Raw genomic sequence first — 16,371 nt, forward strand, 5'->3', positions numbered from 1 at the left:
CCCGCCCCTTCGCTGCTGCTCCCCCCTCCCTGCAGCAGCCGTCGGGGTGGCTGGGGCTCTCGGTGGCCTCATGCTCCTCACTGCCACCCTATGGCTGCTCCCCAGGTCTCAGCTTCCCTCGCTCAAAGTCCCTGCTCTGCCACAGAAAGTAAAAGCTGCTTTATCTAAGACCAGACCAGCTTCTCCACATGCCACAGAAACCTGGAACCCAAACGAGTGAGAATCTGGCTGAGCTACTATTTTGGCCTTAGCTAGTTCCCCTTTCACAGATGAACACGACATTTCCAAATCAGTTTTGTCCACTTTGAACCCTCCCCAGTTGGGCCTTGTCTTAATTTTGTCCCACCACAGCGCGAGCACCCAGCAGCAGGGGCCGGGAAGCCCAGTGGCACCTGCCAGTGACCAAGTGGCAACCTCCCTTTCCCAACCTGCACCACAGCCAGCCTCCTCTGCAGGAGGAGGAGGAAAAAACGAGCCTTTGCACAGGAAATTTCTCATTTGCATCTGGGTCGGGTCCAGGCCGCGATTCCCTGGATTCGCCCACGGACACACAGCCTGCCTGGCACGGCAGCCGTGCCTTGGGGCCCCAAATGATCCTCAGCTCAATTTATCCCTGAATTGTGCCCTACCAGTCAAATAAGGAAACACAGATAACGAGCCACTTGATAACGACTGACCAGCACGATAACCCATAAGCAGGGACGGAAAGGCATGGTTACTGCTAGCGGCGCTGCCCCTTCCTGCCGCCCCCGCCGGGCGCTAGGGACGGTATATTTTAATAACATCTTTGATGACCCGTCGGCAGATCGGGCAGCAGGCGTTGAGCTGCTTCTTCAGCTTAAGACCACAGGTGTTGCAGAGGCACATGTGTCCGCAGGTGTAGATCACCGTGTCCACCTCGCTGTCAAAGCAGACGGTGCATTCCCCATTCTTGCTGCTTGATGGCTCTGGAGGGGGGAAGACAGGAGAGATGGGGGGGCTCAGAGGGGAGCTGGGAGCAGTCACTGCAAAAGAGGAGGAAGCAATGAGATAATTTAGTCACCAGGTTGGTATGAACCTGACAGTGTACAACGTGCACACATTCAAGTCAGTTTTTATGGCTCTTCCTTCCTTAAGTCATTGCCTGGTTCACTGGCCACACAGATTGCAGCAAATCCTAAGTGGCAGCACAGGGACAGCTCCAGGCAGAGCCCTTTTCTACAGATCACAGAATCACAGAATCCTAGGGGTTGGAAGGCACCTCGAAAGATCATCTAGTCCAACCCCTCTGCCAGAGCGGGGTCACCCAGAGCACATCACACAGGAACGTGTCCAGGGGGGTTTTGAATGTCTCCAGTGAAGGAGACTCCACAACCTCTCTGGGCAGCCTGTCCCAGGGCTCTGTCACTCTCACAGGAACAAAGTTCTTCCTGATATTCATATGGAACCTCCCATGCTCCAGTTTGCATCCATTGCCCCTTGGATGGGCAAGCACAGCTCGCCTGGGCTTCCCCAGCCAGGGCTGTCATTTTACACACCTGCTTCATGGTTTGGGTGCACAGAGCCCCTGAAGAAGGTGAGCTCCACACAAGGTGGTCCTGCATCCTGCTGGCCATGCCAGGCAGCTGTGGACACTGCACAGCAGAGCAGGGGCCAGGGATGGCACTTGGCAGGGCACTCAGGGCCATCTGCCCAGGCACAGACATGTGAGCAGTTGTGTGGGCATCCTTCTGGCAGCAGGGCCCTAGCAGTGCAAAAAGCAGTGGTCTGGGGGGGTGTAAGACCCCCAGACATGGCACCACAGCCCCTGCTACTGCAGCAAGGGCAGGTCTGCAGGGAACACCTTCATTAGACAGACTTAAAAAATGGGAAGTCTTTCCTGAGGCCCTGAAAAGCTTCCTGCTGCTTTGTGTTTTCTTCCAATTATTGCTGTTGGCCTTGCAGGAGATGTTAACATCTTCCCCCTAACCCTGCCCTGCTGCTTGCAGAGCCCCAGCAGCATCTCTCTGCCCAGACTCCTGTCCTGGCACAGCTGGGTGCCAAGGGCTGGGCTCTCCTTACCGAGTGACGACTCCGAAGCAGATGACGACCTGTTGACACTGAAGGCCATGTCTGAGTCACTGTCGTACTGCGAACCACTGGGGGATCCTGAGGGAGAGACGGTCACTGGGCTGGACTGCACAGTGCCTGCAAACACAGGAGAGAGCTGAGCCCCCATGGGGCCACAGAGAGCTGAACCTCAGCTAAACGTCCCCTCCACCCAGTAAGTCGCTCCCACCCTGCATGCACAGGGTGCTTTAGGGTGAGGTCCAGCTTTTTAGTGCTGTCCCTTAGTAACTATATAGGTGTGTAATTTTGGATGTCACTTTCAGGGCCTGGACCTTGCTATGCCATTGTATAACTTCTGTTAGGTGCTTTGGCAAGGCAAGCAGGAGGTTATCTGGCAGCCAGCATTTGGGGTGTAAAGTCACTTCCCTGCTGTCCTGATCCCTCCAGCAGCAGCTGCCCCAAGCTGTCACTGTCTCACGGCCAGATCAGGGGCAGCTGGGAAAGGGCATTGCTTTAAATGAGAAAAACCTGCTTTACAAAGTCATCAACATCTGCTTTTATGACAGAATCCTTAACAAAAGAAAAGGAGCAGCACTGTAACTGGTCACAAGCAATAGATCAAAGTGACATCTGATAACTGAGCTGTGGAAGTACTTGGGGAGTGATTACTGTCCATCAGCAACACATGAGCTTAAACCAGAGCCTCACCCACAAAAATCATTGCCTTTACCAAGGCAGGAGTTTAATACCTATTTATAAATAATCCCTTTTAAAAACAAACCCTCTGAAAACAAGCTGTGCCCCCCCAGCCATCCCTGACTCCCTATGACCTGCTGCTTATTTTCTGTCTCAAGTCTCATCCTTTTCTTGGGGACTTACATGGGCTGCATACATCTATGTGACAGCTACTGTGCCTCACTCACTCGTGTTTGCAAACACAAGGTGAGATCAGGAGCTGCTTCTTCACATTGGTGACCACCCGCTAAAGGCAACACTGCAAGTGCTCCCGTTCTGGCCCAGGAAACTTCACCAGGAAGGTGCTCCCACTATAATTTCTTTTGGTTGCACTTACCCAGTATTTTGAGCTGGTTGATTACACCATGGATTGTAAAAAACACCCAGAGAGACTGTGAGGTGTCCACGCACATGAGCATTCCTCGGCTGGCTCCGTTCACCCCGTGGTGCACCTCTCCATTCGGCAAGACCATGAAACTGAGAATGTCCCCACTGTTGAGGACCGGGAACGCTCGGTAAACCACCCAGTATTCCTTGCGGTCCAAGAGAAAGTCTGGATCTGCTGGGAGCTCGTTTGTCCGTAAAGTACTTGGATCACAAGAAGTGATGCCAAATGAAAGGGCCCCATAATACGGCAACCCAAGATGTCCTACTTCCACAAAGAGGCTTTCACCAATGTGCAAAGGTCGGTCAGAAAACACCAAAGTCCTATTGCTTTCTTGCCAGTTGGTACAGGCAACCATCCGGTCCTGAGAAAACGTGATGTCAGGTCCACGGGTGGGGTGGAATCGCAGGTCAGTGTCCAGGAAGGCTGGGACCCCCTGGGCACGCTGCCGCCGGTTTGGGCAGCAGGGGATGATGTGGTTGTCTGTCGCCAGCCCTGGAACCCGGCTCAGGTTTAGGTTTGCAATTTTGGCTACCACTTGGTTATTCTCCAGTTCGTTGTTATTGAAGTTGGCAGAATCGTGGCTGCTCTGCGGAAGGCAAGTGCCGAGCCGGGCAGTGCTGAGCCGGGCAGTGGTCATGGTCTCTGCAAACATGCTGTCTGTGAGGTAAACCCAGTGATAAGGGACATTAGAGTCAAGATCTAATTCCCTATTTTTAGGGTTACTATTGTTATTATTTCAGCCTATCTGAATCCTGTTCCTCTGAATGGAAAAACAAGGGAAAAACTAGCAGGACTTCAACCCCTAATGCACAAGCATCAACAGATATTCCTTTCACACTCCTTGTCATTGACTTACAGCTGTGAGGTGTCCTGGCACAGGTGTGACCAAATGAGGCCACTTTACAAGAAGATTTCAAGCCTCGTATCTCAGGGGTGTTAACACCACTGCAGAGATTGTGAATTGAGAGCTTGTCACAAAAGCTACTTGCTGTGGTGTTAACAAAGAAGATTTTTACAGAGAGACTTATTTTCCCCTTTCACAGCAAAGGGAAAGTCACAATTGCAGAATCTTAATTAATTTCCCAGATTTTCACAAAGGCCATGCCAGGCCAGGGTGTGATTTAAAGGTGTGGGGAGGTTTGGGAGTGCTTACTTCTACCACCAGCACTATCTGGGGTAGCTTGGACACTTCACTCTAAACATAAGGCATTAACCAGCCAAGCAAAGTCAAAGCACATTAAAGTTAAAGGTGTGTGTGAATGGAGCAGACTCTTGGTCTTCCCAAAGATGGAGAGGAGAGAAGCATCAAAGCACCCACTCTGCATGCTCCTTGTAGGAGAAAAATCACCAGGCTTTTACCAATGAAGGAAAACCACCCAAATCTGTCCCAGAGGCTGCTCCTGCTCAGAAGCCCATGCAGGAGAGGCCACTGCTCTAGGCTGATAGCTGGACCAGCTGCTTCTAGCAAGCACAGGCTATCTGGCAAGAAATGCTCCCACAGAGCATCCAAGCTTTATGATGCTAAAAGATGCATTTTGTGCATCTGTATTTCACAGTTTTCTCAACTTGCAAAATTTTGGGAGAAAGAAACAGAGAAACAAACATGTTTGCTCTGACACCACCACATCTGTAGAAAAGAGGCTGTGTTCCTTGATGCCTGAGGTAGCTGAGCATTGCCCTGATTCCTGGGGCAGTTTGTGGGCCTTAGTACTATGATTAAAAAATCAGCACAGTTGGATGCCATGGTCAGGATTAGGGGTGGGGGCAGAAATAAGCTGCATTTCATTCTTCTAACTATAATCTAATGAGGAAGGAAGACTACTCTGGTGAAGCAGTTGCACTAGCCAATGTAGCAAATGCTCCTTCACCTCTCTGGTAGCACCAGAGGCTGGAGGGCATCACAGCTGCAATTACAGGATAAGGTACTGGTAAGGTTTAATTACACATTTGAGGCAGAGCAGGCACAGCAGAGTGTTATGTGTAGCCTTTCAGCTGTAAAATAATTGGTACCATTCAGAAGAATGTGTGATGGAGCTGCCTGCTCACTGGACTAACCATTTCACAGTTTAACACTGGTGTCTGTTCAGTATGAGGATACCACACCAGTGTGAGGCACCAGCCCCTCCAGCAGGTGCAGCTCAGCTTGGCTGTTAAAACTCAATCAGCTCCTAGGAGCCTCCAGGAAAGGGCAACACGCTTGTATTTTAAAAGGATTCCCTGTGGTGTGGACTAGTTCAAAACACTCCATCTAACACCGAATTCCTTTGAAATTTCAATGCCGTAAAAGTCATGAAGTGAAAGTCATTCCATGGCAATCGGCTCCATTTCATAGAATCCTAGGGGTTGGAAGGGACCTCAAAAGATCATCTAGTCCACGATGCTAATCATCTAGTCCCATTTGCTAATGGGAACATCCCCTCCTGCAGCCCTCCTCAAGGATGATGCCTGTAAATCAGCCAGGCACCACCTAAACACAGAGATCTGCATGGGGGTGGGAGCAGATGTGGCAGGGACTGGCAGGGATCCCGAAGCCCACAGGAGCTCACACTACATTCTCTCATCACACTTGAGCTGTTGAGCCACGGCCGGTGCTTTGCAGACACACAGTGATGCCCATGTGTAAGGGAAGGGTCAGCTGGGTTAGGTCTGCAAACACAGCTTGTTACACTGCCAGCCTAAAGAGGGGCTGTGGGGAAGGGTGCCAGGAAACTCTTGGGAAATAGGTGGTAGTTTTCCAGTGGACTGGCAGTAACCAGGAGCTGGGAAAGAACAGGGGAAGAACTGTCTGCCTTTGCTCAGTCCCTGGGACCTTGCTGTAAAGCAGCACCATGTTTTTCCACGCCATAGCAGCACATCTAGCTCAGAAAAGGCTGGGTAAAGTTACATGTAAAGATTTCCATTTATCCCTTGAGACAGCCACAGACTTTCCATCACTAACACCTCTGAAATATATTACTTTCTGGATACCCACTGCAGGCAAAGAAAAATAACTGTTCACTTGAGGTATAAAACCAATATTAACTGAGTTTTTTAAGTGTCTCATAGAAATTATCAACCAGATAGATCATGCATCTTTTCTAGATGATCATGCCTCTGTGGAAAAAGCAACTAGAAGAGCAAGCAAGATGCCAAAACACACACTTACCTAGTATTTGCACTTCATGGGTAATTCCATAGACATCTATGAGTGCCCAGAGAGGACCAGAAACCTTAATACCACAGTGAAACAATATTGGCTCCTCATCATTAATACTATAGAAGACTCTCCCATGACGGTCAACCCAGAAGGCCAAGATATTGTCTCTCACAGCAAACCTCTCTGGCAAAGCCTTGGCCCAGTATCCAGGTCGGGTCACCAGGTCCGGGCAGGCGTACTTTGGTATCTCCTCAGAGCTCATCTGCGATGGGTCGTGAATGGTGAAGCCGAAGCGCAGGGCCCCGCTCCAGCCATGGTGCACAGCCACCAGCTTCAGCCTGACCTTCTCGTAGAGATGGATGGGCCTGTTGGTGAAGGTGACCCCATTGCAGAAACTGTTCCTCCGCGTGGCCTTGCGGGAATGAGCGTCCAGGCGCACGTTCTTGCCTTTGGCTTGGGAGTGGAAACGCGGCGGCTCCGTGACGGTGAGAACCGAACGTCTCTCATGGCTGCTGTTGGGCAAACTGTAGTAGGGGCGGCTGGAGACTGAGCGGGTCTGGTGGCTTGTGTCTGCAAAAAGAGAGACCAGAAGCTCCATCAGCAGGGCTTGACCTGAGCCCTGTGTTAGCTCAGCCGGGGCAACTGCGCCTGGCTTGCCAAGCACGCGCTGCACAACTCGCTGGGAACCACACTATTTCACCTCAAAATGTTGTGCTTGGCCACAGCCTGCTCTTTGTTGTACCACTTTGGCCCTCAGCTTTATGCAAATAAAAAGTGAATGTGGCTCTTGGGGCAAAGGTTAGGCAGCTGCCCTCCTGCACCCTGCAAAGCTGGATGAAAATGAACATCCTTTTTTTCCCATCAGATGCATCCTATTGCACGCGGAAAGGCTTAACACTCGTGACTGTGGCTCCCAGTTTCCTATTTACAACACATGTACTGTTAAATCACCAGCTGGTGGCCAGAGTCACACCATCTCTGAGAACCAGGGCTGTTAAGATCAGAGATGCTTGAGATGAATGCAGATGCAGGATACTGATTTTTTGAGGACATGCTACCACTGGCTTCTCTGCCCCTTAATTTTCTAATAATGAACAGAAGCTTTTCAACAACGCAAATAAACCATGACATTTAGTAGCTGGGACAACACAAATAAACCAAGACATTTAGCAGCTGGAGCACTACCTCTGCATCACCAGATCTTTCTTTGAAAACTTTCAACCTAGCCCCTGGTTCAGCTATCAGATGCAACTAGCACATTAAAGAATATTTCATCCCACAAAGCCTTGCCTTTACACAGAACCTCCCATTTGAGCTCAAAGCACTTTATAAATGATGATTGTTTGCAGCTTCACAGCACCACAGATGGCACAGAAATCCTGCCATCCTCGTTTTACAGATGGGAGAAGGAGAATTTATGGGCGAGATCTTGCAGCATTTAAAGTCAATAACAATTTCAAGACCAACTTCAAGAAAAGCAGATTTTAGGCCTAAAGTGAAGTTCACACAAGCATGAAGCAGAAATTTAAAAAGCCCAACTTTTAATCTTAAACCTTATCTGTAAGTTCCTTGAGGTGGAGACAATCTTTTTTGCATATTCTTGAACACATGGGGTCCTGCTCCAGGACCAGGGCTCCTGTTACTACCACCACAGTGCTAAAGGCACTCCAGTCTCCCCATTTCCCACCCACCCCACATCTCCTACTCTTTGCACCTGGCTTTGTAGATTTTTAAAGCAAAAATGGAAGGCATCCTGGCTGCTCAAAATCATCCTGTTAAATATAAAACCACATCACATGCACACATTTATTTTGAAATCTTTTCCCACTTATGAAGCTTTAGAAGCTGACTGCCTGCCCCTTTCTTCAAGCTGCTTCCTCCCTGTCCCTCTTCAAGACAAGGGAAGGACTTTCTCATGCTTTCCTCTTGTGGAAGGAAACACCAGAAGACACTGGGAGCTCAGCCAGGAAAGCTGGTAGGAGAGCTGCAGTTGTGACACCTTTTTTGTAAGCAGAACTCTACCAGGTAGGGCAGCAAGAGGCTGGGACTTGCATTTGTGTCTGAACTGACAGAGGCTCTAAGCAATTGCAAGAGAACAGGGGTCAGAGGTAAGATCTGAACAAAGGATTAGTCCTTGGAATCAGGTCTCTGCAACAGGAGACAAAGAGCTACAAAGGCAAAGAGCTCCTGTTTGTATCAAGAAAAAAGGTCAGTCCTAAATTGTGACAGATAAACACAGTGGCTGAACAAAAGGTCTTTTGTATCTCTTCCTTCACCCTGCACGTGACAATTGTTGCATAGCACAAGGTAATAGTTAATCCTGTAAATAAATACATCCTTGCTCTTACACCAGGTGGGGTTTCCCATTTCCATGCCAGGGCTAAAAAGGCAGAGCTGGGGGAGATGTTGAGGAAAGAAGCTCCCCTGGTTGTCAGATTCCCTCGGGATAGTCCTCCCGCTCAGCACAGCCCTTGTGCTGCCAGCAGCACCACAGGCCAGGCTCCCCGTGGGGCTCTCACAGCATGGGAGGGTCTGTGGGGCCTTCCCTTGCTCTGTGGGGTCAGTCCTGGCCATACTGGCAAGAGATAAGGGTATTTCTCTTGGACAGCCCCAGGAGAAATCTCATTTCTTGCCTCCCAAAGAGCTAAAATGCAGAAGATGGCTGCTTTCAGCACAGACCCACCCTGCTGCTCATGTGGGTGCTGCTCCATGTGTCTGCCTACAAACACTCCTGACAAATGATGCTGCTGCAGAAGAAATACCGTTTGGGGTTTCCTCAGCAGAGAGAGGCACAGTGGCACAAACCCAGCCAGCACACAGTGCTGGTCAAGTAGCCTCAGGCAATGAGGGGTGAATCCTCTCCCAGCCACACTTTCCTACACTGGGTTCCCATTTTTCATCTGGATTCACAAAGCTTTTGTGCCATTCAGCTGGGATGGGAGTTAAGCAAAGCCATGGACAGGTGCTGCTGGGACAGGCTCTGAGGAGCTCCTGCAGGACCCGGTGGGCTCAGTGCTGCTTCCACACAGGGCAAAAGCCTCGCTGTGTAGAGAAGCCCTTGTTTTATGGCCCACTGAGCTGCAATTTTTTTTCTAAAGTTGTTAAAAAAACCTGCCCTGTGAAAGCAAGTGTCCTGGCCTCAACGTCCCGGTGTCAGCCAGGAGGAAGAAGGGAAGAGAGCTTTTGTCCTCTCCATTATCACAAGAATCTCCTGCTTTCTACCTCATATGCAGCATCAGCTTTCCTCCCACATGGCCCTGCTGGAGAACACACAGAGCCCGGTGGGATGTGATGCCCTCCAGCCCAGCTCCCAGGCCAGGATTTCTCACGCTGCTTTTGGACGGAGGCGGGAGCGGCCGTGACAGCAGCGCGAGGGACGGAAGAGCAGGGACATGGGCACCCACTTCAAACGCAGCTCTGGGTCCTCTCTGCCAGAGAGGAACCTAGGGACCAGGGTCTGGTTCTTTTTTATGTTTTGTTTTTTTTTTTTAAAAAAAAACAGGAAAGCATATTGTGGCTAAACAATAGGAAAGTCTCCAGAAGGAAATGAAAGGATCATTTATTTAGAAGCCGTTCCCCCCTCACATGAACACCTGCCGGTTCCACCAGGAATAAAGCCTGACATAACCCAAGGCAGGGGAGGCAGAGCTTTCCCACCAAAACATGCCTGAAGCTGAGCTTGGGCGTGTGCTTTACTCATTATGTACTGAAGGGGACTAGGCAAGCTCAGCAGGATGTTTGTGCCTTTGAATTGCCCCAGTTCTGTAGTCTGGATCACATTTCAGTCCCTCTCCTGTTTCTCCAAACCCTCCCCTCTCCTGGCTGTGCTTTCCCATCCAAAAGCCTGTCAGTGGAATAATGACAGCCAAGCTCGTGGCAGAGATGCCACCCTGCCCAAAGGTGCCTGCTGCCATGACAGGCAGCTAAGAGCTATGCCAACTCTTTTTCTTATTTTTTTTTTAGCTATGAGATTCCTACAATGCCTTGAGCAGGTAATTTCTTCTCTTCATGCCTCACTTCCCTGCATAAGAGAGAGCAATAGCATTCCTCCACCTTGCAGGAAGCTAAAAGGATTAAAGAATGTAACATTCTCAAACACTTCAATCTCTGAGCCCTGTAAGCATGTCAGTGGGCTGGCTAGATCATCAAATGAAGCATGAACCCACTGGGTCCCCCTGAGAGATGTCCTCAGGTCCCACCCAGCATTTTTCTGCTTTTTATTCCAGAGTTTTCCATTTTCATCTCTACTCTCACCAACCGCAAACATGATGCTTGCAACATGAGTCCCTTGAACTCACAACTAGAGCTTCAGCAAATATGAAGCCTGGAAAATAGAAGAAAAAGCTGTACTGGAGAATTAAGAATGGTGTAGGGCTCTGAAACCTGCAGAAGAAACCCTGGCTGGAAGGAAGCACTTCCATCCACATGGGCTGCCCTGAAATAAATGCAGGTTACAGGGACCTGTGCTCTCAGCTGCTAGTTGCTATCATACATCTGAAACTTCACCTGCTTTCCAAAAGGCCAGCACATTTATTTATTAGGTTATGCTGACCTTTGGAGGGGGGACTTTAACAAACACGCACTTTCCATTTCAAAAAGGTACAGCAGGCAGACCCTGGACAAATTCCACATATTTATCATGGTTCCAATTCTAAAAATAAACCTTTTTTTCACCCATTTGTTCACAGCATCAGGTTTGCTATGGCATGATAATCCCACCAACAGCAGCAGACACAGTTCAGAACAAGAGCTCTCTCCAAGGCTGCTGCTCTCTGGGGCACGGGATACAGGAGGCTGCAGAGCTGGAGAGTTGACCTTAAGCCACATTGATCCTGTCATTACTTGCACAGGCAAGCTAGGCAGGAATCATACCATGGAAACCCTGAAATGACAGAGAGGACAATAATGCTCAAGGAGACCAATGCTAAAGCAGAGAGCTACGATGGAGGAGGAGGAGGGCACTGCCTTCCCCACATGCAACTGGTAAATTCATGGTCTGTATTAACTCTACAATCGCTGCATCAAAAGACATTCCCTGCCTCACACAGCCCTCTCCTGAGGACCCCTCCAGTAAATCCATGACAAAAGACACACAGGATCACTAGGCAAGCAAATTACAGGGCAGCCAGGTGCCAAACAAGGATGCATCCTGGATAAAGTAAGGATGTCAAGGGAACACCCTGTGGAATCCCCAGCTCAGGGGAGGTACAGTGCTGCAGCATGCAGCCAGAGCAGGGTCTCCCCATGCTGTTCAGAGAAAAGGCTGAAAGGTAGCCCTGTGCAGCCTGAAATCTGTCCATTAAAGCTCAATGCACAGGCAAAAGGGAATCCACCCAACACACCCACATCTTATCTTTATGGCTGCTGCTTTATCAGTAACATTAGAACTTCTTCCTATTACAGTAGATAGTTGGGTCGCAGCTGCTGCAACAACCCTGTTGAACATTAAACGAGGCATCTGGAGACAGGGGGCAGGTGGCTTTTGCTTTGGAGCAGGAAAATCCCAACAGGTGGGGACAAGATGGTCAAGTTTACTGCATGATCACAGGCTTGTAGGGACGGCCCTTGTGGACTGAAAGTCAACAACAGCACAGTCCCACTGCATCTTCATGGCTGGAGATGATGCAGCTGCCCATGGGCTGGAGCCTTGCCCGGGGCTGGAAGAAGCAGGCTGGGCTGTTACTGCAGATCACAAACATTAACAGTAACATGAAACAGAGTTCTGCTCTGACACGATCTTATCTTCTGAGAACAAAGAGATTAAAATCTGTTCACATATAAATTTAGTGCACTGCTTAGACATTTATTTAAAAAAACCATATATACAGAGAACGTGCCAAGGAGCTCTGGGGAAAGCGCCGGTGTCGCCTGTTCCACACTCACCAGTGTCAATCTGCAGAGTTAGGCTACCAAATCCACTATAAGTCTGCTACTAAAAAAAAATGGCCTCATTTTCTCACATCCTGCTGGCTCAATCTGGAAAACTCAACTTGACAATTAATAAATCTCCCCTATTTAAATTCCTTTAGTTTACATGACCAGTCCAGAGTCCTGCTTCGACATAAAGGTCTCCCTGCCCAGTCCTCTAACCTGAGACAAATTTCCAAGGAGTTAAAAAAACCCTCATGGTTCATTTGACATAGTGATACAGACATTGGGGTGTTAAAGGGAGAGTGAGGAGTCTGTAGTGAATCTTTTTGAAGAGACTAATTTGGGAAGGAGGGGAGGAGTAAAGACAGAAGTTGCTTTTTCATTGAAAGGTGTGTTGTGGCACTGAGGTAACTCTCAATGCAAATATGTAATGGACACACAGCATTTTTCATTGGAAAACGGTCTAGAAAAATCCCTGGCAGAGAACAGGGATTGAATTAAATTCATAAACTAAAGTCATGCCTGTCTCCAAGAGGATTTTCAAGTGAGAAAACCCTCTCCCTTTTGTGGCTAATGCTTGAAACCAAACACTTTATGGGGGATTAAAAAAAAAACAAAAGCTAAAATCCATTATTTTCTAGGCAGAGACTAATGACACATTTATCCTGCTCTTCCAGGCATTCCTCCATGAAAGCAGAGAGGTATTTGCCAACAGCATTAGGCAAAATCCACTGTTCTGATCCTTTTCTCAAACCAGCAAACGCCAACAATTCCAGTAATACAGTATTTTCCAACCTGCTCCATCTCCTGTCTCCCTCCATGCCCTCAGGAAATGAGCTCCTGCATCCCTGGTCCTTTCAAAGTAAGCCTTTCCTTGCAGCTCGGAGCTCATACAAATGCAAAGTTCAACCACATCATTTAAAGGAATTGTTGCCATGACAGGAAAGCCAACGCAAGGGCTCAGCTCTCCTGGTTAACTGAACATCACGACACCAGCAATGGAGCCAAAAGACAGAAAGTACAGCTGAAACACCAATGTGTCTCTCCAAGATCGACCAGCTGGCTCAAAGTAGAAAATAAACCACGACAGAAGGTTTCCTCCAAGGATGAAAAGTGCCAACAGCAAATCTTCCATGATCTAGAAGTGATCACAGAGCTCTGAAGCCTGAGGAGAGCCAGCGCTCTCCCAGATCAGGCAGGAAGACCCTCCCAACCCACTTCCAGACCATCTGCTTGACTTTGCTTTTTGGAAATGTGGGCACATCTTCAAGCCCTCCCCAGCCTCCTTCCACCTGTAAACAGTGACTGAACACTTCTGCATTCCTGTTGATACCTCTGTTTCTTTTCATAGGTCTTCATGTCTCTTTATCTTTCTGCCTACCTACCACAAGAACACACTGAAAAGTCTTCTTGTATCTTGCACTTTTAAAAGTTCTCAGACCTTTGTATTGCCTGCTTTTCTTTTTTTCTTTTTCTTTTTTTTTTTACCCCTCTAGGCCAAGATGTTTTGCCCTTAGCCTGACCATGCATTTTAATTTGGTTTAATGAAACAACTCCTTTTGTCATGTGCAAATGAAAGACAATTTAAACTGAAAAAACCCCACGGAATACAATTACCCAGTCCAGAAGAAAAAAAAAAAGGAAACATACTATTTCATCTCAGGAGTTTATTTCCTTGTGCAGCCAAGAAACTATGCTCTGGTGGTAAATGAACTCAAACTTGACACAAAGAAAGCCAGTGCATGACTTCGATGGTGAGGCATTTTCAGAACAAAGTGGGGTGCTTTGGCCTAAACCAATATGGTCTTGTGGATCAGGCTCTGGAATCAGGGTCAGCCATCAAAATCCTACCACTGGGTCTGCAAGAATAGGTAAGTCCACCTACGCTCACCTCCGTCTCCCTGTTCCCTGTCTGTCTCCTGTTGTGCCTCTCACTGTCTTCATGCATGAATTTTGCTGCAAAGTTGGCTCCATCTTTATTACAGGTCTTCAGTTCTCCTGCATATAAATAGCACTAAGAATGCACAGAAGTCAACGATTAAGCATGGGGGGGGGGAAAATCTCCTCTCCCCCATGTTATTAGTGAATCTGGGTCAATGACTCTGCAACTCTAGTAACAAATTCTTAGAATTGGTTAATGAGAGAGGGAGCAAGAGTGAGTGGGAGAGGGATGGAGCAAAGGCAGGGTTCATGCCATAATCCCTGCTGAAGCCTTTTGGTGCAATGAAAGCAGCTGCATGACAGATGAGGAGCCTTGGACATGGTGCAGCTCATTGTAATCCGCTCCGTGGCCTCGACACCCAAGTCCACTGGCTGGAGTCAGTCAGAAGGCCACGCTCGGGAGCCAAAGAGCTCTGAATGATGTCAGGGATTTGAAAGTCATAAAATATGGGATGCAAAACTAGATGAAACTTTTGGCTACTGGCTAAAGACAAAAACAGCTTGTCAAAAAGAATCAATCAGCCACTCTTACTATAGCTCTTACTGGGAATTTTTGGACTATGTTCTTGCTAATGGGCTGCATATGCAACACGTGATTTCACACACCAGGAGAGCAAACCTGTGCCTCTTACTTGATGTATTATGTTTTTTAGAAAGTTAAGTTTAACTTGGAGAGAGCAGAGGGCTGCTCAGCTCACTTTATCTTCTGGTTCTAAACTCAAGAGTCCATAGCACAGTTTTGGGAAGTGATCAAAAGCAATGAGCAGTAGTAGTAAGTTGTCATCTGCTTAACCAACTCCACAAATGGTTTCTGAGGACTGCTAGGTTGGGAGATTAAATATTTTCCAAACCTAAACGCTCAGCTTGTCAGTCAGTGATTAAAATACATTTTCTTGTGATTTATTATTTTCATTGTTTTCTAAAACAGACAATAAAGCATAAAGCAGAGAGCTCTATAGGCTGAAAAGACTGCTCTGGAGGAATTAGCTCAGCTGGAAACCCAAAGATGGAAGAAGAGGAGAGATGTGGACAAAATCCCTCATGTTCTCTGGGCTTTGGGGTTCTGCTTTGATTTACTGTAAATTCATACAGAAATATGGGTCCAATTTTCATGGATTTACAATGTTAAACTGTCTTTTTTTTAAAGGCTGTTACTTTGGGCAGGTCTAAAACCCACTACCATCTTTTGATGCAGAAATTTTGTTAAGTCAAGTGCATTGTGCTCACTGCAAGTTGAACCCAACTTAGAAGGCCAGCATCCAAAGATCCCATTTCAACAGTGGCTTTGCTGTTATGTCAAGTGCCATTTTAATTGTGCATTCCCTTTTACCACAACCTCACTCAAGGACAGTCCCATAGTACATGTGTCAAGGCACCTTTTTCCCTAGTGACTGCTCCTACACTCATTAGAGAAGGACTTTGTCTTCAGTGGTTTCAGTGCTCTACAGCATGGGACTAATACAGATTTTCATGGCATCAAGAAAGACATAGAGATATTCTTAATTTTATAGGCTATTGTGCCACTGGGGTCTGTCACAAAGATCCCTTCCTCCCTGCTCCAGGCCAGCAGCATTCTCTGCTGCAGCTGAGATCACAGACACAGCCTAAGAGCAACCCAAGGGACCCCCAAAATCTGCTGTATTAGGTCCCTTGAGGCTCGAGGTCACCATGTGGCTCTTACTTTCAGACAGGGAAGGACCCCGTAGTTGTGGCTGTGCGAGACCCATTCCATGTTCCTGGTCAGTCACAATCCTACTTAAGAGTATTTTTCATAGATTAAAAAATGAATCTTGGTTTGTCTCCTTGCTCCCAATTCCTCTCCATTGATTAATTCTTAACTTCCAAGACAACTTTTCCCCTACAGACGGTATAAACAGCTCAGGATTGTTTTTCAGAGTAAAGCTTTGGGTTTAAATATCATCCTTCTGAAACAGTGTTTTCCTTTTCCAATCATGACGGTGATTTGTTGAAGAGTTACAAGAACATGTGAGTGGTGTAATCACTGACATTGAAATGGTCCATGCCCTCACCTGCTCCCCTCACTGCCAGAGGAGCATGTAACAACCATTAATGCAAATAGACTCCCTGTTTCCATTGAACCTCTTTTCTTCTGACCAGCTGTACCAATTCATCTGCACTGGGGATTTATAAATAGTGACCATGTCATTCCAATGTTAATGGCTTTTAATGAAATTGGAGAATGAAATGCATTCCCTTGGAATATCCTCTGAGCAGCAAATTTATTCCATCCCATAGTTTCAATACAGGGTTT

At 47.8% G+C, this 16,371-nt stretch overlaps 1 protein-coding gene across 1 annotated transcript in view; it reads right to left on the minus strand.

Annotated features, from left to right (window-relative positions):
* Positions 1-759: 759 nt before the first annotated feature.
* The window catches only part of NEURL1B (neuralized E3 ubiquitin protein ligase 1B), a 126,583-nt gene continuing 110,971 nt past the window's right edge, over positions 760-16,371 (minus strand). Inside the window, exons 2-5 of the mRNA XM_010002075.1 lie at positions 6,297-6,857; positions 3,101-3,808; positions 2,041-2,166; positions 760-1,004 (exon numbers count right to left, since the gene is read on the minus strand). Coding sequence (XP_010000377.1) covers positions 760-1,004; positions 2,041-2,166; positions 3,101-3,808; positions 6,297-6,857 — 1,640 coding nt within the window. The remainder of the gene's footprint in view (positions 1,005-2,040; positions 2,167-3,100; positions 3,809-6,296; positions 6,858-16,371) is intronic.

This window comes from Chaetura pelagica, unplaced genomic scaffold, assembly GCF_000747805.2.
Source record: "Chaetura pelagica isolate M959 unplaced genomic scaffold, ChaPel_1.0 scaffold356, whole genome shotgun sequence".
Classification (NCBI taxonomy): domain Eukaryota; kingdom Metazoa; phylum Chordata; class Aves; order Apodiformes; family Apodidae; genus Chaetura; species Chaetura pelagica.